General features: G+C 45.0%; 1 protein-coding gene across 2 annotated transcripts in view; it reads right to left on the bottom strand.

Moving 5' to 3' along the window:
- Window positions 1-26,713, bottom strand: part of LOC144155045 (retinoblastoma-like protein 2) — a 62,394-nt gene that overhangs the window by 10,091 nt on the left and 25,590 nt on the right. The window contains exons 11-21 of one of the 2 annotated variants that reach the window (XM_077686259.1): window positions 25,394-25,537; window positions 23,080-23,162; window positions 20,685-20,805; window positions 20,505-20,603; window positions 20,256-20,391; window positions 19,560-19,739; window positions 11,029-11,195; window positions 9,528-9,707; window positions 7,152-7,223; window positions 6,954-7,059; window positions 761-918 (exon numbers count right to left, since the gene is read on the bottom strand). In XM_077686259.1, coding sequence (XP_077542385.1) covers window positions 761-918; window positions 6,954-7,059; window positions 7,152-7,223; window positions 9,528-9,707; window positions 11,029-11,195; window positions 19,560-19,739; window positions 20,256-20,391; window positions 20,505-20,603; window positions 20,685-20,805; window positions 23,080-23,162; window positions 25,394-25,537 — 1,446 coding nt within the window. The remainder of the gene's footprint in view (window positions 1-760; window positions 919-6,953; window positions 7,060-7,151; window positions 7,224-9,527; window positions 9,708-11,028; window positions 11,196-19,559; window positions 19,740-20,255; window positions 20,392-20,504; window positions 20,604-20,684; window positions 20,806-23,079; window positions 23,163-25,393; window positions 25,538-26,713) is intronic. The other variant, XM_077686260.1, reaches the window with a different exon arrangement.

The following is a 26,713-nucleotide window of genomic DNA, read 5'->3' as shown; positions in this document are numbered from 1 at the left end:
TGAGCAAGAAAAACGAATGCGAGAGAAACGGGCGATTTATTCCCCGAAGTAATCTCACTCATCTCACTCCTCGTCGCTCTCCGAGAGCTCCTTGTTGCCTTCCACTGACCGCAACATCTCGTCCTCGGTGCCGTCAAGCGCGTTCGCGATGCCACACTTCTGAACGACGTTCAACCATGTTCCATGGGATCGTGGCCCACGCCTCGCATGCCCATCCCGCAAGCTTCTCCAGAGGCATACGCTTCAGCCAACCGCTCGTTGTGAACGCGTGGGAGCCGCTCGTAAGCCGCGGAAGCGGCGCACCTTCGTTGCCGCTGCTGCCATTGCTGTTATCAAGCACGCAAGTGGAATAATTTGACGATTTGTGTGAACGCCGAAAGAAAAGCCTAGGTGCCTAGATCCGAAAAATTGTTGCTAAAAGCTTTGGCGCCATCTTGAGATGGCGATGGCGATGGGTGGAACAAAATTTCAGTTGTTTCGGCAGTTTCAGTTTCGTATCCGATTCTAACGCGCATGCGATTTTTCGGCCTATTTTTGCGGAAAAAAGGTGCGCGTTAGAATCGGGTAAGTACGGCAGTTGGTGAAAAACATGGCTCCCTGCTTATAAGAGACCTCTCATATCACAGACAGAAACTGCTCCCCAGTACGTGTCTCTTATAAAGGGGTTCAATTGTAGTTGCAAGAGGCAGTGACCACTTGGCTCCGTGCACTTGAGCACGATAAGCTTTACACTACCGAAAACACAGCCAACGATGCTTACTTCGTTGTAAAACTTGATGATGTCTCCTCGCTCGTCAAACTCGAACTGTGTTGCAGTCCCAGCCAAGCGAGTGGGTGTTGGTGGCTGACTGTTGGGCAGCATCAGGGGCAGCGTACTGGACGACCTTGTGGAGCTCAAGTGCTCCGTCCTCCTGGCATCTGGGATGCAAGCGCAACGTAACACAGCTGACAGCAAGTAAAGAAATGCCTTTTTGAGCTGGAGAACAGTTCTGTGGTCCAATCTCTCTGCCACTGTCACCGTGAGACAATTACACCTGTACTTGCACCATTGTGACGTGTCTAAATCTTGTCTAACTTTAATACTGCCCAGCACATAATGGCACTTTACATGCTAACAAAAAGCAATGGCCCCTGCTCTTCACTGCACTCAGTTTGCGTTTTCTGCAGTCCTTAACATCTAGCTATAAGCACAATGAGCTGTAGAGCCTTTAGAGCAGGGGTCTCAAACTCACATCAGTGAGCGGGCCGCAGTCACGAATTTTAGTCTCGCAAGGGCTGGGAGAGCGAAGAAGGTTGTAACGAAGGGGGGGGGGGATGATTAACAAAATGTCAGATAACGCTGCCATTCCAGAATGGAGCTGGGCGTCAGGATTCGAGACACACATCGATACTAATCTCCAGAATGACTAAAATGTGGATGCCTATTCTGATATATCAAACATTTGTTAACGATTATGCTTCAACATGTGGTGACTGCATTGGGTGCCTCACAAAAAGAGGCTTCAGGGCAGCTGCGTCTCTGTATCGTACTATAATAAACGTTATTGATAGTAATTGACGAGAAAATATTGCCAGTTTCATTTATGAAAGTCACAAAACTTTATTCCTTGAGAGCCTCAATGTAGCTGTTATTGTTTTAAACATGCTGGCTTGATGCCTGTCAACGCTTGACTGCGACTAGAGAAGAAATGTCCGCATGAACTTCTGGCGCGGAAACGATCCTCATGATCGCAGGTGCTCATCAGTCATCCTCAACCGGAGAGCTGACTTGTTCACCTTCAACAGGGAAAACAGATGTTCGCACAAGTAGGTGCTTCCTAACATGGCAATGATCCTTGCAGCCTGTTGACGAAGCGCCGGGAAACTTGCATTGTCAAGAAACTTGTAGAAGTCTGGTACATCCACGTCCTGAAATGTCTGCTTCAACGGAGTGTTAGCTTGCAGCTCAAGAAGTTCCATCTGTTACTCGGGCGCTGCGTCATCCACCGGCACCGAAAACAGCAACGAAAAAATCCGGAAATCATCAGCAAGGCTGGTGATGTCTTGGCAGCGTCCTTCGAATTCTCTTTGGAGATCATGGAGGAGGTCGCGAAGTTATCACAGGATTGTTTATGCACGTTCCCCAGCGACTTCAGGGTTAGAAAATGATCAAACTTCTGAATTCTCATCTGTCTCCCAAAGCTGCGATTTGGATTGAAAGGCTTGAATGTCGTCATGCATTTTCATGATCAGTTTGTTTTTTCCCTGAAGTTTAACGTTGAGGGAGCTCAAATGATCAGTGATATCACTAAAGAACGCAAGGGAGTGAAGCCACTTTTCGTCTGACAGCTTAACAATGGCCCTGTTCTTGCTCTTCATGAAGGCGTCAATTTCCTCTCGGAGATCAAAAAGTCGTTTCAGCACTCTTCCACGACTCAGCCATCGCACCTTTGTATGGTAAAAATTTCACTATATTCGCTGCCAACCGCTTCTAAAAGAGATACAAATTGGCGGTGGTTAAGAGCTCTTGAACGGATGAAGTTCGCTGCGCTGAGCACTTTCCATGACACTCTTCATTTGCAGAGACTTGGCGCAGAGTGATTGTTGGTGCAAAATGCAGTGAACCGCGGCAAATTGATTGGTGATTCCGAGAGCAGCGAGTTTCGTCCGCAATCGACCAACAATCCCGCTCTTGTATCCCACCATTGATGGCGCGCCGTCTGTAGCCAAACAAACCAACTTTTCCCACGGTAGTCTAGCGTGTTCGACCACTCTTTCGAGAACAAAAAGAATATCCGCCCCTGTGGTCGTGCTTTTCATTGGGATTAAGTCCAAGAGTTCCTCAGTGACGTTCAGGTTTTTGTCTACCCCCCTTACAAAAAATAGCACATTGTGCCTTGTCTGTAATGTCAGTGTTTTCGTCAACTGCAATAGAGAATGCTTCAAACTCGTGGCATTGGTTGATTAATCCTTTTTCAATGTCTCCACTGATCTCGTTAATTCTCTCGGCGACTCTGTTTGGAGAAAGGCTTATTTTCTCGAATGTCTTTTTTATGCTGGGACAGGTAGCATCAGTGACTCCGAGCAGGCATTACTTAATGAACAGGCCTTCAGTGAAGGGCTTGGAAGATTTGGCAATAAGCTCAGAAATTACGAAGCTTGCCCTTACCATTTGGTCGCTTGCTTTGGCCGCCTTTCTGAACAGGTTTTGCTGCTTTCCCAACGCCGCCTTCAGTTGAGTCATGGTGTGCTCGCGAACGTTGCCAGTAAGAGCACCATACTTCTCGTGATGGCAAGACATGAAGTGGCGTCGAACATTGTACTCCTTCGGCACAGCCACAGTCTGGTGGCAGACTAAGCACAACACCTTGTCTCTTGATTTTGTGAAGAAATAAGAAAGTTCCCATCGCTCCTGAAAGCATCTCTTCTCGTCTTCCACTTTGCGTTTTGCAGACTGCTTGGACAACGACATTGTGGCTCGCTAGACTTCCACAGCAGAAAGCTTCGCTGTTTGCAGATCGTCCAAAAAAGAAAGGTCAAAAAGACACCTGTCACATTTACGGAGGCGACAGGCACGTAGGAGCCCAATTATGTAGTGCGCTCTATCATGATTGACTTGGGGTGCCGCTACCATCCACAGTGCTGTCAACAGCTTGCGAGTCGGATGATAGGCGCTTGGTTTGGCGTCTCAATTTGCGCACGCGAACAGATATGTGGCGTTTGATGTCTGGACTAGTGCACAGTTTCGAAAAGCAATGTGCAATCTTTTCCTCAGCAGCGAGATGTCACTCTCTCCCAGACCATAAATAACGCTGCGACACGCCTGTAAACGCACGTGGGTGCATTTAGAGCTCGAACCTAGAGTCCGACGTGCGGCTGCGCCCTTTTCGCCACACCTGCAGCGCAGTAAAAGTGTTTGACACAAAGACGAACAGGAAAGCAAATATCCACAAACACCATACAACGCCCGGAAACCTTGGCGCTTTCGAGGAAGCCTGGAAAACTCCGGACAAGCCGCCGTCTTCTTATTAGTGACATGCAGCCCCGTTCGCAGGGTCATAAAACGCCGGGGGGAGTTTCTCCGCGGCCTGTGCTCGCCCAGCCCTGCGCGCACTGTAGAGTGCTCAATCCACACGTCGCAGTTGCTTGGGGCCATTGTGCACCCTTGATCAAGAACTTTATTTTTGCAGTTATGATGATGAAAATTGGGGGGCACATGTAGTTTCTCATTCTTATTGTAGATATCAAATTTGTTTTTGAGTAAAATGATCATATTCAAATTTATTTGGATTTTTATATTCAATTTTATGACAGCATTTGTAAAAAAACTGCTGGAGGGATGCAGCTAAACAGGGCACCAGTGAACTGCGCACAAATCAAAGAGTGCAATAAGACTAACATTATCATTCTATCTGGTCTGTAGCAGAAGTTATGACCATTTGAAGTTCGGGCCTGGAAGGCAAAACCGGTTTTTTTGGTTGCCACCTTTCAAGCCCAAACTTCAAATGGTCATAACTTCTGCTACAGACCAGATAGAATGATAATGTTAGTCTTATTGCACTCTTTGATTTGTGCGCAGTTCACTGGTTCTCTGTTTAGCTGCATCCCTCCAGCAGTTTTTTTACAAAGGCTGTCAAAAAATTGAATATAAAAATCCAAATAAATTTGAATATAATCATTTTACTCAAAAAGAAATTTGATATCTACAATCAAAATGAGAAACTACATGTGCCCCCCAATTTTCATAATCATAACTGCAAAAATAAACTTTTTTGGTTTAAGACCAGTGAGCCCCCTTAACGGCGCCCGAATTGAGGGGCCTCCGGAAAAGAGGGGTGTCCACTTTGGTAACCCAAAGCCGTGAAAGACGATATCCACGCATTTTCGAGCAGTCTCTGGCCACTTGCGTCCTTGGCTACACAAGCAAGGCGCGCACTCACGCATTCGATTAAAAAACAAAAATAAATGAACCAAGACACTCATGAGAGGGCCGCGGGCCGCAATAGAAGGGTCCGGCCCGCGGGCCGCGTGTTTGAGACCCCTGCTTTAGAGCATCCTTGCGCTAACCCACAAGACTAAACTGAAGCATTTACAAAGACCAATAACTGCAAAAGCTGTGCACACAACAATCGTATGACCGCCACACTTTTTAAGTTGAGGTCTAGTGCCACCAAGGCTTGGAAGGACAGGCAGTTTAAAGCAACGTTTGTTTTCTTATTTTACAAATGTGTGAAATTTGTGTCATGCACCCCATAAACAAATAATTTGAGCAGTCGCACAAAGCAAACCTTACCTCTCCAAAACTCTTCACAGACAAGCACTGAAGTAGAGACAGACACAGTTGACAGAAAAGTTTTCAAGCTTTCTACATGTGACACGAATAGTTTCGTGTGTATACAGTGTAACCTTGTTACAACAGATCAGCTTACAAAGGATTTTCGGATACCGACTTTACGCGAATGCGTACGCTAGCGGCACCTATCTTCAAACAGGAGAAATGCGCATGGGGGTAATATAAGACCGAGATTCAAGTGCAATAGTTTAACCACATGGCCCGTTTTCGGAGTCTGGCTGGCTACAAGCTGCTGGCGAGATTTATTGTGCAGCTCGCGTGTTTCTGTTATGCGCCAAGATGTGCTTACTGACAATAAATTCAAAAGCAAGCAAGGGTATCGTTTTTTTCCCCCGTCGACTTTACGCGAATGCGGGACCAACATGCTTGAGAACCCCTGATGTAGAGGGTGCCGTACAACAGGAGTGCAGCAAATGTAACAAGACTCATGTGCGTGATTTTATGTTGTGCTTCTAGCATCACAGGGATGGAACCGCTAAAAAACCAAAGTACTCATAAATGTTTGTTGGGCTTAAATACCAACCTATTTCAGTTGGAACTGAATCTCGAAAAATGAATGGCATACTTTTATTGTTTTTTGTTTTCTTTTTACTGTTGCAAAGCCTGAACTCTGATTATAACAGACGCATTCCATGATTTCGTCAAAGTTTTTGGATTGTTCATACTTCTTTTACTGCAGACTGAAATCGTGATCCCTATCATGGTCTGTTGTAACAAGGTTATACTGTATTAAATAGCCCTGCATGCTGATTTCGTTTTTCTTAATTTGTTCTAAGTGATCACATAAATGCTGCAGCCACCGACGCAGTGACGCTTTTTGAAGTACTACACTAAGGCTTTAATGAAGATCAAAACAGAGTGCAGAACCATTATGGGAATAACCCAAGAAGAAACACTACTGCTACAGAAGAAATGCTTAAATAAATTTTAACGAAAAAAAAAAGAGAAGTGCATAATATTTGTAGACATCGACAAAACAGGTTGAACATTTCATTTGTTGTTCTGAATTAATTTCCTCTAGGTAAGTCAGAATTGGTGCCGCAAGCTTCAGATGCACGTAACACATAACCAATAAATCGCCATACAATAAGCCTCAACACACCAAGAATCAGTTTGTTAGATTCAATAAATAACTTTTTAACAACAAAGGTGCATCTGCAATTTACTGTCATAAAACTACGAACAAACAAAAAAATGCATTTGTAAAGTTGCTTCTATTTTTCTCTTTGCTAGAAAAAAAGCCTAAATTCAAAATTTATCGTCATACTAGCGTTATCACCGTGGCGCTTTCGGCAAGCAAAGATTTTGGCTCGCAAATGCCCCTTCGAGCCGCCTTTCGCAAGCTCCTGTAGCGTAATTCTGAGTTTTGTTTTCTTCGAGCGAACCTTGATTGGCTCGAGGCAGACGACACAGACGTAGCACAACACAAGCAAGGTGCGGCATCAGTATTTGTGCAGGTATGGTAATGGTCAAGGGCCTTGCAACTGGAACAGTGTCGTGTATTGAGAGGGATGCAAAATGGACATTTTTGACACGGACACAGCTGAGAATTTTGCCCCTGGAGTGAGGAAAAAGGCCTAATGCGACTGCAAGTGTACATATAAAGAACTCTGTACAGTACCTCCGTCCTCTTTTTCCGCAGGAACTGGTGAACTGGAGTTTGAGCCTGTGCGGCTACTGTGATCGCTGTGTGTCGGATTTTTGCGCAGGAGCACGCTGCGGTACACCTGCAGCATTCCAAGGGAGAACACAGCCTGCGTCTGAGCAAACAGCCTACACGTGCACTCCATCGAAGGCCAACACGAAGGGCTTCACTTACATGGCTCTTGTTCTGTGGCTGCTGCCGGTAGCAGTGAAGGATTTCTTGAAAGCTTTTGTCAACTCTGGTCACCTGGGTCAGAGAATGACGGCAGTGCAAAGGTAAGCAAGCAAGCACCCGCACTACAGACTGAGCCGCGTTCTGCAATGCCACGTTACAGCCAGCTCCTTTAACTGGCCAAGCTATACTTGCAACAAGTTTTGGCCGCAGGCACTGCTTGAACCCGCACCCTTTTATTTATGTACACGATGCTTAGACACAAAACTAGAATGCTAATAGTACCGGAAGGACTTAATTTGGCAGAGACCGCATAAAGCTCATTGAAGAAACTACACTGCGAGGTGTCACATTCAATATTGCCAGCTTGGTTGGGATGATCACGTTGAGGCAATTAGGAATAAACTTGCACAAATTGCAAGGTTAATAAGCCGTTATCGTTACTTGCGACCAACCAAAGTAAAGCTTCTGTTGAACAGTTCCTTATTTATGTCACACTTGAATTGCGCCCACTTGGTGTGGGGGTACGACCACTGCTTTAACCAAGCAACACATTACTTTCAGAGAAGACGGCTTTGCGTGCAATATATAACAAAAGAAATACTTGGATCATACAGCTGAGTTATTTTTGAAATCCATGTGTGTAAGAATATTCCACTTGTATAATCCTAGAATAGTTGAAAGGTATAAAAAGTAAACTGGGGAAAAAAATCCCAAACTCTGAAAGATTTAGTGGCCTTCCGTAGTAGCCATGATGTCTATCCTATCAGACGAAATGAGCCCTGGAGCATCCCTACGTGCCAAATAACGTATGGTACGCAGACAGTACCACTGCATACATTACCCCACATTTTGAACGTGCCAAGTTTGATGGAGATTGATTTTAATACAGTAGCACGCTAAGAGCTGCCTCAAATCGCTTTCTTAATTTGAACCTCGGCCAAAGCTGCTGTCCCTTCTACTTACTTTTTACGGCTTCCTGCATTTCGGGTGCATCACCGAATGTTTGCTGTTTGTATAAATTATGCTACCTTGATACACATTTGTCCATTTCGAGCCCCCGTATGCTTGTTGATGTATATGGGCTGAATCATAAGCCACCGTGTCTAATTTGTGAAGCAATTTGGGAGCTTTTTTACTTTCCCTTTTCTAGTGTTTGTTGTTCTTTATTCTTCCTTCCACAAAAAAGGCTCATGCCCTGCAGTTCGTGGCTATCGTCTTTTTTGTTATTGTTGTTGTAGTCAGTAATTTACTGTTTTGATATCTGTGCTTGTGACGCATGCGCATCACTTTTGTATTCACACTTATTGTCGCTTTCCCATGCTGCTGCCTTGCTCTGTAAGGGCCGGGGACCTGTCAAGCTGTGCACGCAGCTTTTTTTCCTGTCCTACCCACTCAAACTGGCCAAAATAAAATACCTTGAAAACCTCCAAATTACTTCGTGAAATATCATACAGTTGCCAGCCCTTTTTTTCAGACCTGGAGAACACTGCAAAATGGTTAAATAGTAGAAACAGTCTGAAAAAATCCAGACCGATATTACGAGTGTCCATTACCAATCATCCACCAATCAAAGTTTTCGGTTATCTATACTTCAAAATTATCAATGCTTGCGCACGTCTAGTAATTATCAGCAGGAAACCAAGGGATCCCAGCAGCAATCTCCATGAGTGGCACCTTAAGGTGGGCCACCAGGATAATAAACACAACATGGCTGCAGTTCATCGAAGCAGCCCATGCCACGTGCCACTCATGCGTATTCTTTGAATCTGGCATACCAACAGAACCCACGCAAGGTACCTTTGGCAATTTAAATGTGTGCAGGTTCTCCTTTTGAATTTTGATCAGTGTGTGCGATTAAACGAGCCAGCAAAACAACATTTCCTCCCATATGCCCATCAGTGCATCTAATGGATGACCAGGCTGACTGGACCAGCCCGTCAGTGTTAGAGTCGAGAAGCTCGCTAATCCCTGTGTGCTTGCTGAACAAAATGGTTTTGTAAGCACTGCCTACTTTTACTGCCAATGCCAGTACCTTACTGCACTTCAGTCATGGAAGGGCCTTTAAAAATTTTAGAGCAAGTCTCGGAGCGCCACTTAAAAACATGATGCATTCGAAAGAGGCTATTTAAGTTTAAAAAATACATTAAAAAAAGTATTTCCATATGCATATTCTAGTATATCTGCATTTTTGGACATTATTGTAGCAGTTACAAAAGTGCCCCTCAGATATACCACTATGTAAAAGAGAAATACACCTCAATATCTGTATTGTATGCCAATCTCAATGTCTGTATTGCATGCCTGGAGGTTTTTGTGTATCCCTGCCTGGTGGAGTGATCTAGCAAGTGAGGATGCGGACAGGAAGCCATGTCTCACCTTGGTGATGACGTAGACTGCACACAGGATGAGTTGGTCCAGGTGCCGGTCCCTCATGAGATCAGTGTGGCTCACAATTGAATGTTCGAAGCAGGTCCAGATTTTGAGCTGAACATCTTTCTGCTGAATGCCCAGCCTCGCACAGATGTCCTGGAAACGCACCCCGGCCAAGTGGTACACCTGTGGGGAATGGCAGGCGGCCAGAGTTCTTACCGGCCCACAAAAAACAGCAGCAGAAACGAAAAACAAAAAAATATATATATATATGTAGGCAACAACACCGCAAAGCATTCGGCATTCTTGAAAGGCTTTTAAAATATTGGTATGTCCATCTGTTCAGAGCCTGCTAATGTGTAAATAATGTGCCTGCCAAGATTACCAGCAAATAAAACGGACACATGCAGATGCCTTCATTTAAAGCGCTGCAGTAAAAGTACATTTCCTCCTGCCACGATGGCTGCTTTTCTGATGGAGGCTAAAAGCATTTCTGCCCATGCATCGAGATTTCGGCACACAAAAGGATACCCAGGTGGGTAAAACTCATGCGGAGCCCCATACTAGGGCACGCCTCTTAGCCCAGGTGCATGTAGCACACACACACAAAAAATGTTTCCGCACCAATGGCCCTACATTAGCATAGGCGCCCAAGCAGAGAAGTGATCCAACTCCACACACAGTGCGCCATTCAGAAAGGTGGCTGCCCTGGCTTGTCGCATGCAACAAATTTGCGGTGCACGCTGCATCCTGGCTTATAGCGGGCCAGTTTACACAGGTTCAACCCACTTCAGCATGCAGACTTGTGTGCTGCTTTCTTGGATTTTATGGTGCACATAACATGTGCAGCAGGTACGAGTTTAAGCCAACAGCATATTTGTGGCTGCATGAGCAGCGCCTTAAGCATTCATGTGTGCAGGCTAGAAATAGGCTCAGGCTGACGGGAGTTCCCTTTAGGCAGTCGTGGTCAGAGAAAGGCGGGCTTCACTTTTAAGGCCGAACAGCACAAAGCCCTTTCTGCTCCTGAAAACCCACCACGTACAATAGACAAGCAGGCACAACACTTTGGATACCCCCCGCTTGAGCGTGACCATGGCCCCAAATTGTAGCACCAAGTGCTGGTCAATTAAATCGTTCATGTTACTAGCGAAAGCCACCTTCAAATACTAGACTGACAATGGCAGACATTGGCCACTTGCTCATGATTTGAAACACAGTAGTAGTGACTATGCTCCTAAGGCGCCCAACGCCTATGTTTCATGCTGGTTCAGAAAATATCTGGCTGCTCTGACGCAAGCCGTAGGCCCTTTCCAGCACATGAATATGGTTGAATGCCACTGCAGCTCTGTGGACAATGCACCAAACCTAATTGTTTCTTACTCAAGTGTTTCATGATTCAGCCTGCTGTACCCTCCAAATCTGCCCCGAATCTGCCGAATCGAAGTCATTTAGTGCACCCTTCCATGTCACCTTAGTAGTTCTAACAAAACCTTAAAGAAATGCACACCTTTCGAAAGAAAAGAGCCAACGAGCCAGAGCGCAGTGGCTTGCTTTCCTTGGGAACTTCAGGAGCCGACGACACTGTGATGACATTTGGTCTCGTGCTGTCGACTACGGGCGCCGCAGTCTTGCCGTCTATGGTGATGTACCTTGTGGCACCTCCGCCCTGGAGAGCTGCGGGAAAATCGAATGCACGTCAACATCACCAACTGTGGACCATCAGTATTTCGGCATTGAAGTTGACTACATGCTCCATAAATTGATATCGAATCTGTAGGCATAATAAATTTGTTTACACCGTAATGCCACTTCTTCCAACAGCTTCACTACAGGCAGCCTTTCATTCAGGGCCTTCAGTTACACTCGGACCAAGCAATGACCCAGTTCCATTCCTTTAGCCCGCAGTGATTGCTGCTATAGTGGAATGCCCTTGAACTCGTTCAACTTAACAGTGCTTCAACTTCATCCAGCAGTTGACGTAGCCAGCAACACAAGCTTGCACCAAACTTTGCCCCAGCACCGAATCAGGCTGCATTAAATCTCTCATTTCGGACCACTTCAGGCTCTAGGGCAACTTAAAAACTGAAAGCACCTAACAAGCAAATAGAGATGAAATAAACTGGGTGTTGCACTAGAGCGACTTCAGACCACAAACCGCCTTGTGAATGTAGAACCACTGCTCCTAGTTACAACGTGGTGTCCGCATGACCAGAGTTATTCAACGTATGAACTTACAAAACTACCCATAGGTCCTACGCATAAGAAGGCTGGCCCCGGCTTGCTCCCTACCCGGGGGCAAACAGGGCCAACTGGATTAGCCCGTCATCTGTCGACAGAAAGTAATCAGCTGTTTGCGGCTGCTTCCGCTTACCATACAAGGAAATGCCATGAAAGCGGTAAGAAAATTTCCTGATGCACAAATCAAGTTTTATTTAATAAACTGAGTTATCAGAAGGAAATATTTAGCAAAGTTCATTGATTGATTGTAGGGTTTAACGCGCCGACGCAACGCAGGCACGTTAGTATTGAGCAAAGTTCAACCTTTATTCCTTAGACGTCTTGATAATACACCTCCTTTCCAGTTACTACAAAGCGGGGGTGAATGCATGGCCCCGACTTAGCAGTGGAGCTTTGCAACTGGCATATATTGAACGAGCATGGCAACGTGGTACTAATATTCTGACTGTAGCAATGCTTCTCAGAGTGTTCTTAAATCAGACAATTTCAGAGAACCACACAAGCAAGTGCATGAGAGTAGCAAAATTGTTTAAAAATACTAATGAACTGAAAGCAATGAGCAACAAACGATAAAACGACTAATTAATGTACAAGGTCATAAGACAAATCCAAATTGACAATGGCACTTCTTTGCTACGTACCACATGTCCCAATGATGCCTTATAGGCTGCACCAAAAGGCAAGTATGAATATTGAAAGACAGACTGTGCAAGACAACAGGTGGCACAAATGCACCCAGGCCAAATTCAACTCACCAACTCCGTTCCCAAATGATTATGCACCATTATCTGCGATACCACCGCCAAAACTATAAAGTGGTAACATACAGCCACGTAAAATGTCCAGGCTGGCGGGTACCAGCGTACAACCGTCAGAAAAGGGGCACACGAGAACAGTCAGGTGCACCACAAAGGTTTCTTACTGTCTCATAGAGCATAGTGCCATAGCAACTTTGCCTTGCACATGCTTGCACCATAGCTGCAAGCAAGCATGACTTTACATAGACCAATAGGTGGGAGGAAAGTTTTTGAAGGACACATGGCCCACAAGGAAGGTGCCGCATCTACTATGAATTAGCTCGCCCACCTAAGTGCACAGATTTCAGAAGAAATACCCCCTTTTTGTGCACTTACTCTTCATAGTACCCTCACATTTTTTTCATGGCTTCAATGGTGAATAACCACTTGGGCAATTTGGCAGGAAGCAGTGCTCACATTTTGCCTAAGTGAACGGTACACTTTTTTAAACATACGATAATAGCCAATCTACACTCGTGTCACCTGTGTGCCATTTCTTGCACTGTGTTTTCACAGTTTGTCTCCCAACACGCATGTACCAACAAGCCGAGCTAAGCATTTTACTGCAATTATAAGAGCCAGCTAAATTTTGTTCACTAAAGACCTCAGAGACACTTCTCAAAAGGGGGGATAAAAATAATAAATAAATGCCAATGGCCACAAAGCAACATCGAATTCGGCTCAAACAAACAGGTATTACAATGAATGAAGGCTAAAGATCACGCAATTACTCTTCCTTCCACTGCACATTTCAAGTCAGACACATTTTAAAAGTCACAGGTTTAGAGCCTGTACGAGTTGCAAAATGGGCCTCACACAAAACTTTTTTTTCTTTTTTATTACAGGTGGGGCAATGCAAAAGCAAGCGTGTGATGTTAGGAGCAGTTGTGGCATGGCACCAGCAAGCCAGCATAAGCTACAGCATTTAGCCATACAGCAACTGTGCCCCTTTGAAAACACAGTCACTGAATGACTTTTCACACAGTCTTTATTAACATCAGTGCTTTAGCAGACTTAATTCTAGCCGTACACAGTATCTAATCCATTCACCGATCTCCACCATCATTGCGCACAAATTCTGGTTACAACTCGAACTTATCCCAAATTAACATGCCAATGAAATAAAATTGTTCTTGGTCTAGAATCTGTTATTGTCGTGCCTACCAGACATCCTTTGACAGTCTCCCAAATGTTCATAAGTCCCATACTGTCGCGCCTAACTTCTGAACAACTTTCAAAGGCAATAAATGTTTTCATGGCTGGCCATAACTTGGTGATTACACTTGCTTAAGCTGATAATCTACGGCTACTACAAAGCAAATTAAAACAAAACTGGTAACAGAAAGATTATTGCTTTAATCCTTAATTCTGACGTCTCTTATTTGTTTGAGACAAATCCTGCCACTGCCTTTGAAAAATTTAACAATACTGTAGCTCACCTGTAAGCAATTAAGTTCTTTTGGCAAGATTAACCAGTGGTTTTCGATACCCTGTAATCCCTGGATGATACATGGTTTACTGCAAAGCTCTGCTAAGCTTAATCTTCCTAATACAATTAAGCATCAAACATCCAACCTGAACCAAACGTTAAATTACGTTACAATAATTATTCAAACAGCCACGTCACATCACACATATAAAAGGCACTCAGCGCAAACACGTCAAAAAAAAAAAAAAAAAAAAAAGATATTGAAATGTAAAAATTCTATAAAAACCTGGGAACTTACAAAAAACGTTCCGTAATAAACACAAGGAATGCTACTTCTAAAGTTAAAGGGGCCACAAAGACAAAATACAAGTTCGGCGCATTAAAAAGACTGCTTTGTCCTAATAAAATATTACCAATTTCATCACAAACTTAGGACAAATAATGAAGATATTAAAGAAAACAGATGCAGAAGTGGCGACTTCCCAGCCACTTTCTCTACGACGTCACAGAATTTTGTTTGTGCAATCGGCAGCTGTCAACCTAAACCACCACCAACAAACATGAATTGGCTGTTGCAGTGGGGCCTCTCGCTTCATTTCATTGCAGCACTTCCCTGCTAAAGTGCGATAACATGCTGACACCTGCTGTTGTGCTGGCCTATATTACGTCACTCCTGCCTATTACATGCCACTGTAGCGTGCAATTTAAAAGTTTTGCGATATTTCTTGTGTTTTCTTGTCTAAAAAATGTTCTACGTGGCTGGGATTGAGTTGAACGAGTTACCAAAGGCTAGTTCTATCAAACTGACCAAAGCTGTGTTTTGTCTTCATGGCCCCTTTAACACCGAGTTGTGAGCAGTTACGAATGCAAATGACACTGCAGGTGAATTTAACAAGTTTTTAGTAACCAAGGTAATACCGTTACTGACTCCACTGCTACCTATAGCACCCCGGTTACACGAACATTAATCTTCATCCAAAACATACCAATGCAATAAGCGATGGTTTCTAATTTGAAGACCGCAGGACTGGCTTGACAGAAGACTCTGGCCCAAAATAAAAAACAACTAGCTATCTCTCAACTAGCTAATGCTCAGGCACAACGTAAATTGTATGTTTCCCCCAACAGCTTTTAAGATGCTAACGCTCAGTCACAACGTAAATTGTATGCTTCCACCCAACAGCTTTCAAGATCATTTAAAAGGGTAAAATTACCAGTGTGCTCAAAAAATATACTAGCAAATGCTTCGTATTATAAACCAAGTGCTTTATATTTTCAGTGAAATTGCAAAAAAAGTAACTGGAAGAGCCTAATTAAGGATTTTAACCTCTCCCCCAACAGGGGTTTTCCAACAAAGCTTGCTTTAGCTTCTTTCACTGAGATCACAAAGTGTGCACTTGACAAGTCATTACTGAAGCGATCTTCATAGATTTTTTTACTAAAGTCTTCGACAGAATCAGCCCTTACATCCTTTTTTACAACATGAGGTGCACTGAGTTACTGGTCCTCATTATCAGCCGTTATTAAAAAAACAGATCACGGGTGGTAGAAATCAATGGTTCTCTTTCGCAACCAAATGAATTACGAAAACATGTGCTGCGAGGTTACTACTGAGCCCGTTTTAATTCGTAAATGGTGGAACCCTGATTATGCATCCTCCAGTTACGCAACAACCCCTGTTTTACAATGGATCACCGTGATACTGGCATGCTCTCTACAGAAACAATACGATAAATACCCAGATTATTTGATTTCATACACAGTTTTCACACAGATTTCACACAGTCTATTTCATACAACATCTCACTCGAAACTGGAAATCTGAGAAGCTGCCATTGTTTCCAGCCCACTGACAACTGACGCAGGTGGAGTGTCTAGGCTGGCAACTACTGCACTGGCTCAAAGCAGACACGTGAAACACAGAGCCGCTAGGAACTGAACCAGCACAATGCGCAAAACCAAGTTCGAAAACCAAATCTTGGCTAAGCTAAGAGGTAATGTGAAGTCATCTTAGGTGCAAAACATATGTATAAATATTGAAAGGGAAGCTGTCATGCTTGAAGACATGAACCCCATGTTTCTTTATGGGGTAAAGAGAGGCACTGAAGTGGTGGAATGGTAAATTAATAAGTTCAGAAAGAAACCAAACACGCATATGCTGGATTCATGTCACACAGTCTTATTGCTATAGATTAGCAGCTAGCACTGAGTGTGGCAGAATGAAGCGCCCTGCCAAGTACAGCACTTGAACACCTGCAGCACAAACACCACTGCTGTTATTCGAAAACCTACATTCCAATTATAGACAATTTTTTTTAAATTTGCCAGAACATCTACAAAGTCCTCATGTAATGCCCTCAGGCCCTTAAGGTGCAAATAAATGATATGCAATTTAGAAACACCACAGTCAAGGAAAAAAAAAAAAAAAAACATAAATCCGAAAAAAAAAAAAAAGAGGCAGGAGGTGCAGTATTCCTGATATTTTCCATCGGGCACAGATTCAAACAGAATCATTGCGGGATAGACTTTTTTTTTTTAAGTGCGCTGTCTTTGTAGGTTCATTGGCACTGGCACAGTCAATTTTGTGGTGCCAGACATAAAAGAACCTGTCCGCATCAATCTCTGTTTCCTTCTGGAGAACACAACAGCACAAACTGTCACGATGCATCAAGAGGCTTTTGAAGCAGCGGCTGTGAGCCAGGCAAACGTTTAGCAATTGTTTTGTTGGTTTCATTTTAAGGCCAACCTCAACTTAAATGAACATCTTTGAATGAGCAAAACCGATGAAAACGTCCAGGAATTCAATGCGGTGATTCCCAATCTACACCAAACAACGGACAGCTTGGTAGTACTGACAAGGTTTGTTTGAAAGTCACGTTGAAGGATTCTGCCACATAATTCATACAAAATGAGCCAGTGCAAAATTTGCTATTCCTCTGCCTAACTGCTTGGATGAGAGCTGTGAAATGAAACATCACTTGAAAGCCAACTCTAGTTTTAACAGCAGAGCTGTTTCAGCTTGAGCTTGGTCCACTGGCATTAGAAAAAAAGAAAGAAAAAAGAAAAAGAAGAAACAAAACTCCCCCGGCTTGAGGTGCCCGGCAAGACTTTTGCCTAGCCGTGTAAGCGGAGCGAAGCCTCACCTAGCTATGACATCATCGCGTGCGGCGGCACCGCTCGACCTTCAAGAACGCTGTGCCCAACATTCGTGGCGTGATCTCTCGCGTGCCCTTCTCGCCAGTTCATGCGTGTTCACGCCTCAAGTCGGAAGCACAGAAAAGCTCGCTCTACAGACGCTGAGTTCGCGAAGCCGGTTGCCGCCAGTTCTAGCGTGTGCTAATGCGGCACACTTTGGGCGAGATGTGAACGCCTGCGTACAAAACGATCCGGGCCTACCAGTCATGGAGAACTTCCAGCGGGAAGATTGGAAATCCCCGTGAGGTGCAACAGCCGGGTTTCCAACGAAGGGAGAGGGCCACCTCTGCTGTTTCTCTAGCCTTGCACCCCTAGTGCAAGCTGTGCAAACTTTTTTTTTTAGCTCAGAGCTATCGCGGGAGACAAACTGTGCTGCTAAGGGCACGACCCGGAGATCAAGAACGAATCAGGTCAGTGGAAAACTGCATGATCTCCAAGACCAAAGAACGCAGGACAAGTGAAATCAAATGTATCTCATTCTTGAATCCGTATTGCAAGGTCAGACCATAAGGTGAACTGTAGCAAAAATTTCGACCTCGTGAAAACACCATTTTCTAATAACACATCTAAAATGACTAATGCACGGTACAAAAAATGACACCCAAAATATGCGCACGATTTTGCAACCAAAAACTGAGAAGAGCTTGGCCATTGTAACAAGGCAGAAGGGATATCACAGATTGCTGGGTGGGCAGTGCAACAAACCCGCCCAGTTGGCCACACTGGGAGAAGCGCATGGAGCAGCGCTCAATAGTTCAACAGGAGGGCTGGCTGAATAAGCTGCGACACGACTTCCAGTAGATGGCTGTTTGCACGCAACATTGGCTAGGTGCGTCGTCAGCTACGGAGCTATTGTAAATTCTCAAAACTGATTGACTACGCATTACACAGAGCTACAGGTTGTGTCAGAGCAGGTTAGGACATACTGCACATTCTGCATAAATTTAACCGAGGTCCCATTACCAGCAGTTTTACGTGCAAGTGCTTCATTCGCACTTAATTCTTAATTCTCACAGTGGTCACACAATGCAGTTCAGAGAAATCATTCCTATCAGTAGAACTGCGGCGAGAGGCAGGTGCAACACTAAATGTAACTTGTAACAAAGCACTTAACATATGGTATTTTCTTCCAACAGTATCTCATACCTACTACTCAACAGCCTTGACCACAGTGAGTTTTTTTTTTTGCTTCCAAAGTGGAATGCTCTAGAATGACAGCATCAATTCCCACAGAACAAAATTGTACAGAAGTGCAAATAAGCAATGTTTCAAAAAAAAAAAAAAAAGTTGCCATCACTGCTCGGTTGCCGGAAAGCTTTTTTGAGATGTGGAAGAGTTAAGGAGTAAAACAGACACACCAAAAGCTATCACTTACAAAAGTTCCAGAATTGGTGTGTAAAAAAAGCAGCGCAACAAGTGTATGGTGACTCAGGAAGGATACTTCAAGGGTAATTGCATTTTTGAAACTTCAAAAGAAATTTACTAACTTTGAGACAACGTGTTAGTTACTTTTGATTGCCCCCACGTATGTCATGTGGTTACAAACTGCTTTGTTCGAATGGGCAAAACTGTATTTGTGTCTAAATAAAGCAGCTAAGCATTTTGCCCTGCAGATGCCTTTCTATCAGCAAAAATCAATGGGCCCAGCTTGAGCTTACGCTATAAGTTCACTGACATACAAATAACACATTCTGAACTACAAGGCATTTTCCTCTTTCGGACATGAGATAAACGGTCTGTAAGTCATGACAGCTTCCCCAAAGGTGTTTATACAGTACAGGAGAACTAGAACTACGGTTTTCTTGGCTGCCGTTTTGGTAACCAACTTTCCCACATCATCAGTCTCAGCAGTTTCCAGTGCCTCCTAGGGCTCTGGGTACAGGACACGCAGGCATCAGCATGAAGAAAGTGCACGACACAAGGCATGTTTGCCACCACCGAAGCAGCACAGTTTAGAAAGTACGACAGCAAACACTAAGCAGAGGACGTCTGACGAGCCTGACTACAGTGTTTCCCCCCTCTTCCACTCAGTCTGTTCAGTTTGGCTCACCACTTGGTTGGGTGGCCAGCAGCCCCCTAAACGATATGGCCAAAGGGGCCTGGAAAGAGGGACACGAACTTCAAGCTTAGCGCGGCAAGCCAGCAGCTCCCAAAGGCAAAGCGGGGCCCGAATGGCCGCCCATCACACCACCTTCCTGGTGGCCAAATGAGTGCACCATTCGGGCACAAAAACCAGTGCTGCTGTCCCCCCGCACAGCCGGTGCTGCAGAGACTGCCAAGCGTGCCCAATGCGGCCGGGTGCGGGGGTTGTGGGGGTGGTGGGGGAGAGAGAGAGAGAGAGAGAGAGAGAGAGAGAGAGAAAGGCAAGAAGCCACTCACGCTGCACCGTGATGGACACGGTGCGCGTCTGGCCCACGCCGCCCGACTCCACCCGAGGATTCTGCTGTAAGGAGCCACTAGCGCCACCGCCTGTGCTGTTGGTTGCAAATAGCCTGCGGCGCACTGTATTGCCGGGAGACTGGAACCGCTCCGCCACCGACACGGGTGAAAATGCCATGTCTGCATCAGAGGCCGCCATGTCAACGCCACACAGGGGACTAGCCCACACATGCCCACCCACAGTGGTCGGCCGAGGCCCTTGCAAGACTAGCACATCCCATCAGTCATGCACGCGCCGCAAAGAACGACTCTGGACAAGGGCCAACTAAGCAAGTACACTTTGCTTCGTGGCAAGCAACCACGTACGGTGGGGGACTTAGTGAGACACTTGGAGAAAAACACATGCTGGAAAACAGTTACCAGGCCCCAGGAAGAGCAATAAATCACTGCTTGTCTCGCAACGTTTAGTATCGTGGCTACCCACACAGAGCAAAAACAAAAGCAATGCCACCACTTAAATTCTTAAAAATGGCACACACTGCAACACACTTTTTACATCGTAGAAAACTGCGGTATCCCAGAGCACCGAAATGGGACACACACGTTATACTTCACCATCACCCACAGGCAGCATACGGCATGCACCACCTACAAGAGACCTCGGCAGGCCTTCAAAACAAGCCTACAGATAGTTACCCTTCCTGTCTGACAGGGAACCATCCAGGTCACCTCGCAGGTTTCCCAGTGACAAGTGGCGCATGGGAGAGTGGGTTTCAGTGTCATCGCTTCCGTCAGATTCCTGGAACGTCTCAATCTGCCGCTGCAGCAGAACCTGAACAGCACACCCAACACACACGGTCAGTGTTTCTGTGTCGACACCCTCTGGAGTTCGAAAATTTGAAAACTGAGCGCAAGGCGGCTCATTAAATGAGGCTCAGGACTAACCTCCTTGCAAGTCGGTACGGGCTGCTCAGAGTGCTCAATGGCATCCCAGAGGGGTGAGTCGTCCTTCCAAGATAGGCACTCCAGGATTTGCTCCTCAATCTGTACAGCGCAGGAGCCACTGTCAGCTTCAACCAGAAGGGGCTCTGGGTCTAGCTACTTAAAAGAGAACCCGCATCTTACGTGGTTCAGGTGCTTCACCACTTCCCGCCACAGGCCTTCTTCGGCCCGAATCAGTGGCTCAATGATCTTGTAGAAGTTGTAAGGCATCAAATTGAAGACATCCAGGATCCATGGAAATTCTCTGTGTACATACAACAATGCGTACACTGAAAATGTTCAAATCACAAGGCAACCAACAGTATAGATAAAAAAAATGGGGAGGGGGGCATCAGCACAACAAAGAATCGTCGACATAGTTATTTCAACCCTTGGGTGACACCGGTTATACCACACTAGCACTTTGTGCATACATTTTTTTCTCAACACAAGGTTATTTTACTTCCTGGTAGTGCACTTTGCTTAATACTTTATTACTAGTATACTTTGCTTTATACCTTATGGCTACAGTCAAACCCCGCGATAACGAAATATATCACAAGTACGAAACTCCCGCGGCAACAAAATATTTTCGGATCCCCAACGAACGTCCATAGACGCCCTTGTATTTCATATCTCACGGCAACAAAATGTTTTCGGAAAGTGATCATCCCGCGCTAACAAAATTCACTGCAAATCCAGTCAGCATTTTATTTACCCATTTCAGGCTAACAATGCCCAAAAAGTGCTCAAATGCATCTTTTTCGCGCTCAAAGTGCATAAACTTTTGCCAAAGCACGCTTGCATGGCCGCCGCCATGTTTGTTTACAAAAAGACCGTGCAGCAGGCGGCCGTGCAGGCAGCCTCGCAGCGACTTCACCAGCAAGGGGGGGGGGCACATGGTGACTCACGGCGCGGCTGCGTGGGCTTTGGCTACACTAGCTCGCTACCGCTGAACAGCACGCGTGGGTTTGTTGCATGAAGGATGGTTTGTTGTGTGTGCGGCGATCGGCGTGTTTGCTCTCAGTAAGATGCCTCCGCCAGCCCAAAAGCTGAAGTTTTTATTGCTACAAGATAAGGCCCAAGTCAGTGGCCCAAGTGGAGGAAGGGAGGATAGCACCGACGAGTTAAGAACCGCTCGAAGCTCACTCTACCATTTTGAAAAGCAAGGCTGCCACTCTTTAATGGCGCACATGCGCAAAACAAAAGATTGACGGCTGTGGCCTTTCTGGACGTCAACAAAGAGGTGCTCACTTAGTTCTGTGAACAGCATTGTAACGAGGTGCGCTCTCTGGAAAAGTTCATCAACAGAAGTAGGTGGACTTCTCTTGCATGCTCGGACATACGCAGTGCTGAGGGCCAAGGAGAAAAACATGCAGAGAAGGCGAACCTGCGGGAGTTTTTGGATGTGTCTGACACGATCCTGTTGTTCTTAGGCACGCACAACGACTAGCTTCATTAATGAAGCACTCAGTGTAGTGCGAGAACCGAGCTGTGAAGTTGCTGCAAGGTAAGGACCGCAAAATAATACATATAACTGACTTTTGTAAATAAATTTTCGGCTTGTGGCCGATTTGTCTGTCGTTTATGTTTCATTCTCGCGGCAACGAAGTTCCCGCAAAAGCGAATTTTTTGGCTTTCCCCGGCGGTTTCGTTATTGTGGGGTTTCACTGTAGTATACTTGGCTTTTTTTGTTGTTTTTTATCCTGCTTTTTGACGCCACAATGCCAGCTTGCATGGGGCCACAAAGCTAGCCCTTAACTTCGCTAAGCAACCTTGGGTTGCCGAAGCACACAGCGACCCAAATTTGCACCAATTTATGCCCGTGTCCAAGTTTCTTATGCATAAAAAAAATAACGATATTACTCAGAACACAGGTTCACTTTTTGTTTACGAAAATACTAGCCAAGTTTGTTCAACAACAAAAAGCTGTACTGTGTAATAAGGGCTGACATTTGTGATGGACTGGGCAATACACCCCAATCGAAAGCATGATCCATACCCTTTTTTCTGTTTTCGGCAGATTTCAAACAGTGTCTTCAAGAAGGGATAGTTGTAAGCGCATCACAAGACTCTATGGCGATATTCCCCCAACAAATGCATTAACCATCCTGTACTTTCAGTAGACCTGGGTTCATAAGTCAGAATTCTGAGATGACGTATGTAAACTAATTTTTTTTCTTCCCCTACAGTAAAACCTCGTTACAAGAGACACTCCGGGGACCCAAAGAAACACGTATGTTGTAACCAAGGTCTCTTTACGCAATGTTGCTAGCATGGCAAACACAGGAAAATCAACAAAACCGTCTTCATTCACATGTCTCTTACAACCAAGTGTCTCTTGTAACGAGGTTTTACTGTATTACCATCATTGGCTGCATGCCTACAAAATTGGGCAAATTAAGTACATCAACGGTGAGGCCCCATTTTATTGTCGCAAACCAATATCAATGGTTGGCTTGGAATGCAAAACTGGCTTAAAACCTATTTTCACTGCTTTTTAGTAAACGGGGGAAGAAAGGAAGAAAGAGGTAGTTACCGTTGTGAGTTGTAGCAGAACATCACAATCTCCAAACAGCATGCAAAGAGCGACTGCTGGAAAACGCTGTGACACAGGTGCGCCTACAAGTGACAAAAGCCGGAAGAGATCATTGTAGAATTCCACGGTTGAATTCACTTAACACAAACTAGGCCTGGCTAAATGATTTTTTTTTTCTTTTGAAGCGAATGATTTTTTTTAACAGTTTCACATTACGATTGCAAATACAAAAACTGAACTTTACAATTTTTCAAATGAGCTTCAGTCACACACACAAAAAAAAGGCTGAGTTAAGAGTTTAGTAAAAAACACTTTTCTGTTTTTGTTCTGTTCCAAAAAATGCACAAAGTGCTCCTTTGTGCCGGAAAAAGGGAGCTGCTGCATGGTACTAACTTAGCCCCTCCGGGATTCCCTTTGGTTTGCTGCAAGAGCTGATTGGGGTAAAAGTTGTGAATCTTCGCAGTACCGAGCATGTGATCTCAGCACTGATCACAAATCATAAAACTCTGGTCAAAGTGTCCCTGCCCTCCTCCTGACGCAGGGAGATGGCAGTTATGCTAGTACTGTGCAGTGCACATGTTTTATGCTGGTGAAAGGACAACCGTCCTGTGCAGCACGGTGCGAAATTTTCTTCCCTCTCCATCTCTTAAAATCGTGTAAACCTTGTCAATGTGTTGTATCAAGGCCTAAGTGTTCTGGTAACTTGTGCTGAGTAGATGTTAAAATTACCTCATTTTTCTCTCATTTGAAAAACGAAAATGTACCTTCAAGGCGAAAAATTAATGAATTCCTTCCCATATGCCCTCCTTGCCTTCTGACTGCTGGCTTTCTCTCTCTCTCTGCACAGGCAGGTGCGCGTGTGCATATGTACACACACATTTAACACACACAGTGTAGACTGCTTATGACATATGTCGCGGAAGCCGCGAAAATCCGCACTACAAGCGGTACCACACTAAAACAAAACCAGCATGAACCCAACCATATCGCATCCAACCTTTCAATCATTCTTTGTTTATCATCACTCAACCGAACACTAAAAACAGAGGTACGGTTTTTTATTTCATCTTTCTTTTTCCCCCACATCAGACGCTGCTGCACAGTCTTACAAGCCGTGAGCACGGATTTTATACTTTGTGTTTACGTTTTGGAGGATCTGCATGTTTTAGCGTTGAAAAGAACGGATGTCGCAGGGAGGGAAGCCAGACTTATGCCAGCGAAACAAGATAAAAACGCAAGCCGGATTTTGTTCTTCTTTTCCCTCCCATCCGTGCCTTGGGTTTGCGGTGCCGAAGGGGGTTGCTTATCAGCACAACGTACAGGTAGTGGAAACTTCCGGTGCCGCGGCTCGCTATTTCCAGATGTTCGAAAAGGGAATGGGCGGTTGCTTATATGCACAACGTTCTAATAGAAACAACTTACTGCGCGGGGGGGAGCTCACTATCTTCCGAGGTGCGTCACGCAAAGGCAGTAGAGGCTACGACGCGACTACAAACTGAACACGCAAACTAAAGGGTGCCTATTTTGTCTTTCGTGCGCCGAAGTGTCAGATGCCTGATTCAGTCTTCTTTTTTTTCCTTTTTCTTTTTCGCGACCCTAAAATCATGCTCCAGCTGCGCCGGACCCGGGGAAATATATATATATATATATATATATATAAACGGTATTGCGCTTCGGCCAACTGTGCAACTGCGTTTTAAATGGTATGCTTATATGCATTGAGTTCTATGGGAAGCAAACCGGTGGTCACAAAAACCCGTGTTATATCCAGTCTCACACTACACATGCTTACGTTATAAATGGTCTACACTGCATATATATACCAGCTAGCAACAGAACTCGGGGGCTACTAACCCAATTAGCTATGCTGTTGTCCAGCCGTCAATGTTTTCAGTCACTTCTCTGAAGCATGTGTTTTCTGCATAGTTTCCTGTGTGGCACCACTGCATGCGAGCTGCCGTCAAGGGCCAGGGTTCGATACACTTGTACTGTGTGCTTGCAATGGGCCCTTTTAGGCTTAAACAATTCTTTTTGGCTCTACTTATTTTTACATAAAGCATAATTTGTCGTGAAACAAAAACCAAAAGAGCTAAAGGACCTTCAGTTAAGACATCAAGTTACTCAGTTTTTAGTGCGCATCTATCCGAGAAACCAAAAAATCCATGCATGGCATGGTATGACAAGACAAGGTACTTGAGCATTGCTGGTTCGGCTTCAAGTAGGAGACTATGGTGCAAGCTGGGACTACAAAAGGAATCCTTCAGCACTGAGACAAGATGTCCTCATATAAAACACAGAAGCTGGAGGTTCTTACCGCGAGGTCAGTGCCTGGCTTCTGGCGTTTCCTCTCAATGTTGATGATGTTTTCTAGCGCCTTGAAGAACAATGTTTCGCCCAGCTGAAGCCGCTTGCGGGCATAGTCCAAGTGTGCATTGCTACCTCGCTGGTCAGGTGAAGGCTGGAAAGAGTACTGCAAAGTCAGCAAGGCACTAAACTCTGCATGCATACACATGACAAAATAAATGATAAAAAGGAAAGAAAGGGATAAACATGCGTAAAATTCCCGAAAAAGGTAGTCAGTCTGCCAAGGACTGCATAACCCTAATTTACAGTAATGCTGTGCTTGCTAGTCATTTCAAAGTAACCAGACTACTGGTAATACCCTCCTTAAAAAAACAATTATCTTGCCCCTGCAGGAAGATGAGGCTCTCAAGATTCACTTAACTTCAAATTTTATCAGCCTGCAAAGGCTATCAATATACATCTTTCCTATCAATATACGTACTTAGCACATGGCACACAGATTTTATAAGTTCTTCCCCTGCAACGGGCATGTGTACGTTACAGCATCTAGAGAGGACGCCCCACATTTATCTAGCAAGAGATTGGCCTTGCCATTTTCGGCCAATGTATCACGTGAGCCCGGCTGCGTTTCACGCAACAGTAGGTGGGCATCGGGCAGCAACAACATGTTTTTCAGGCATTGCTATTTTCGGTGGTGCTGATACCAGGGAGCTGTGATTAATGGCTCCTCAACCTGTTGGCTATAACAGGCCACACAATTTGCACAGAACAGTCAGCATCAGCAAAGAATTGCGGCTGATTCCCGCTACGGACGAAATTGGGCCCGGGTTCGATGGCCAGAACCTACAATAATAGCAATGCATGCACTAAAGAAATCTGAAGCCTGCTTGGATACCACTAAAGGCATTTCACGCTTAATAAATCCCTTTTGGAATCTGCATGCTAAATTATCCCGGGCCATCTCCACTAACGTGAAACCTGGGGAGGGGCGAAGCATGCAATGTATAAGTGTACTCTTGGCGCCTTTGTGTTTTTGCCAACGGAGATGAAACTGTTGGGGGATAAAGGTATGCAGCTTGGCTGTAAAAAGTCTTGTGCCTTTGAAGCACGAAGCTCTCTAATGCGAGGCGTAAACGAGTTTCCCAGTGTTTTAGTACCGCGACTAGATGAGACGAACGACAATTACGATGACGACGACAGGAGACGCCAACAGCCTCAGCCCCGAAGGGGCTTCGCCGCTAAAAGAAGTCATTGGTTGATGGTAGGGTTTAACGCGCCAACGCAACGCAGGCGATAAGGCGCGCCATAGTGGAGGGCTCCGGATTTATTT

The sequence above is a fragment of the Haemaphysalis longicornis genome, unplaced genomic scaffold (genome assembly GCF_048455015.1).
Source record: "Haemaphysalis longicornis isolate Haplotype H1 unplaced genomic scaffold, Haemaphysalis longicornis Haplotype H1 scaffold_1, whole genome shotgun sequence".
Classification (NCBI taxonomy): Eukaryota; Metazoa; Arthropoda; class Arachnida; order Ixodida; family Ixodidae; genus Haemaphysalis; species Haemaphysalis longicornis.
This window is presented reverse-complemented; position numbering and strand designations above follow the sequence as displayed.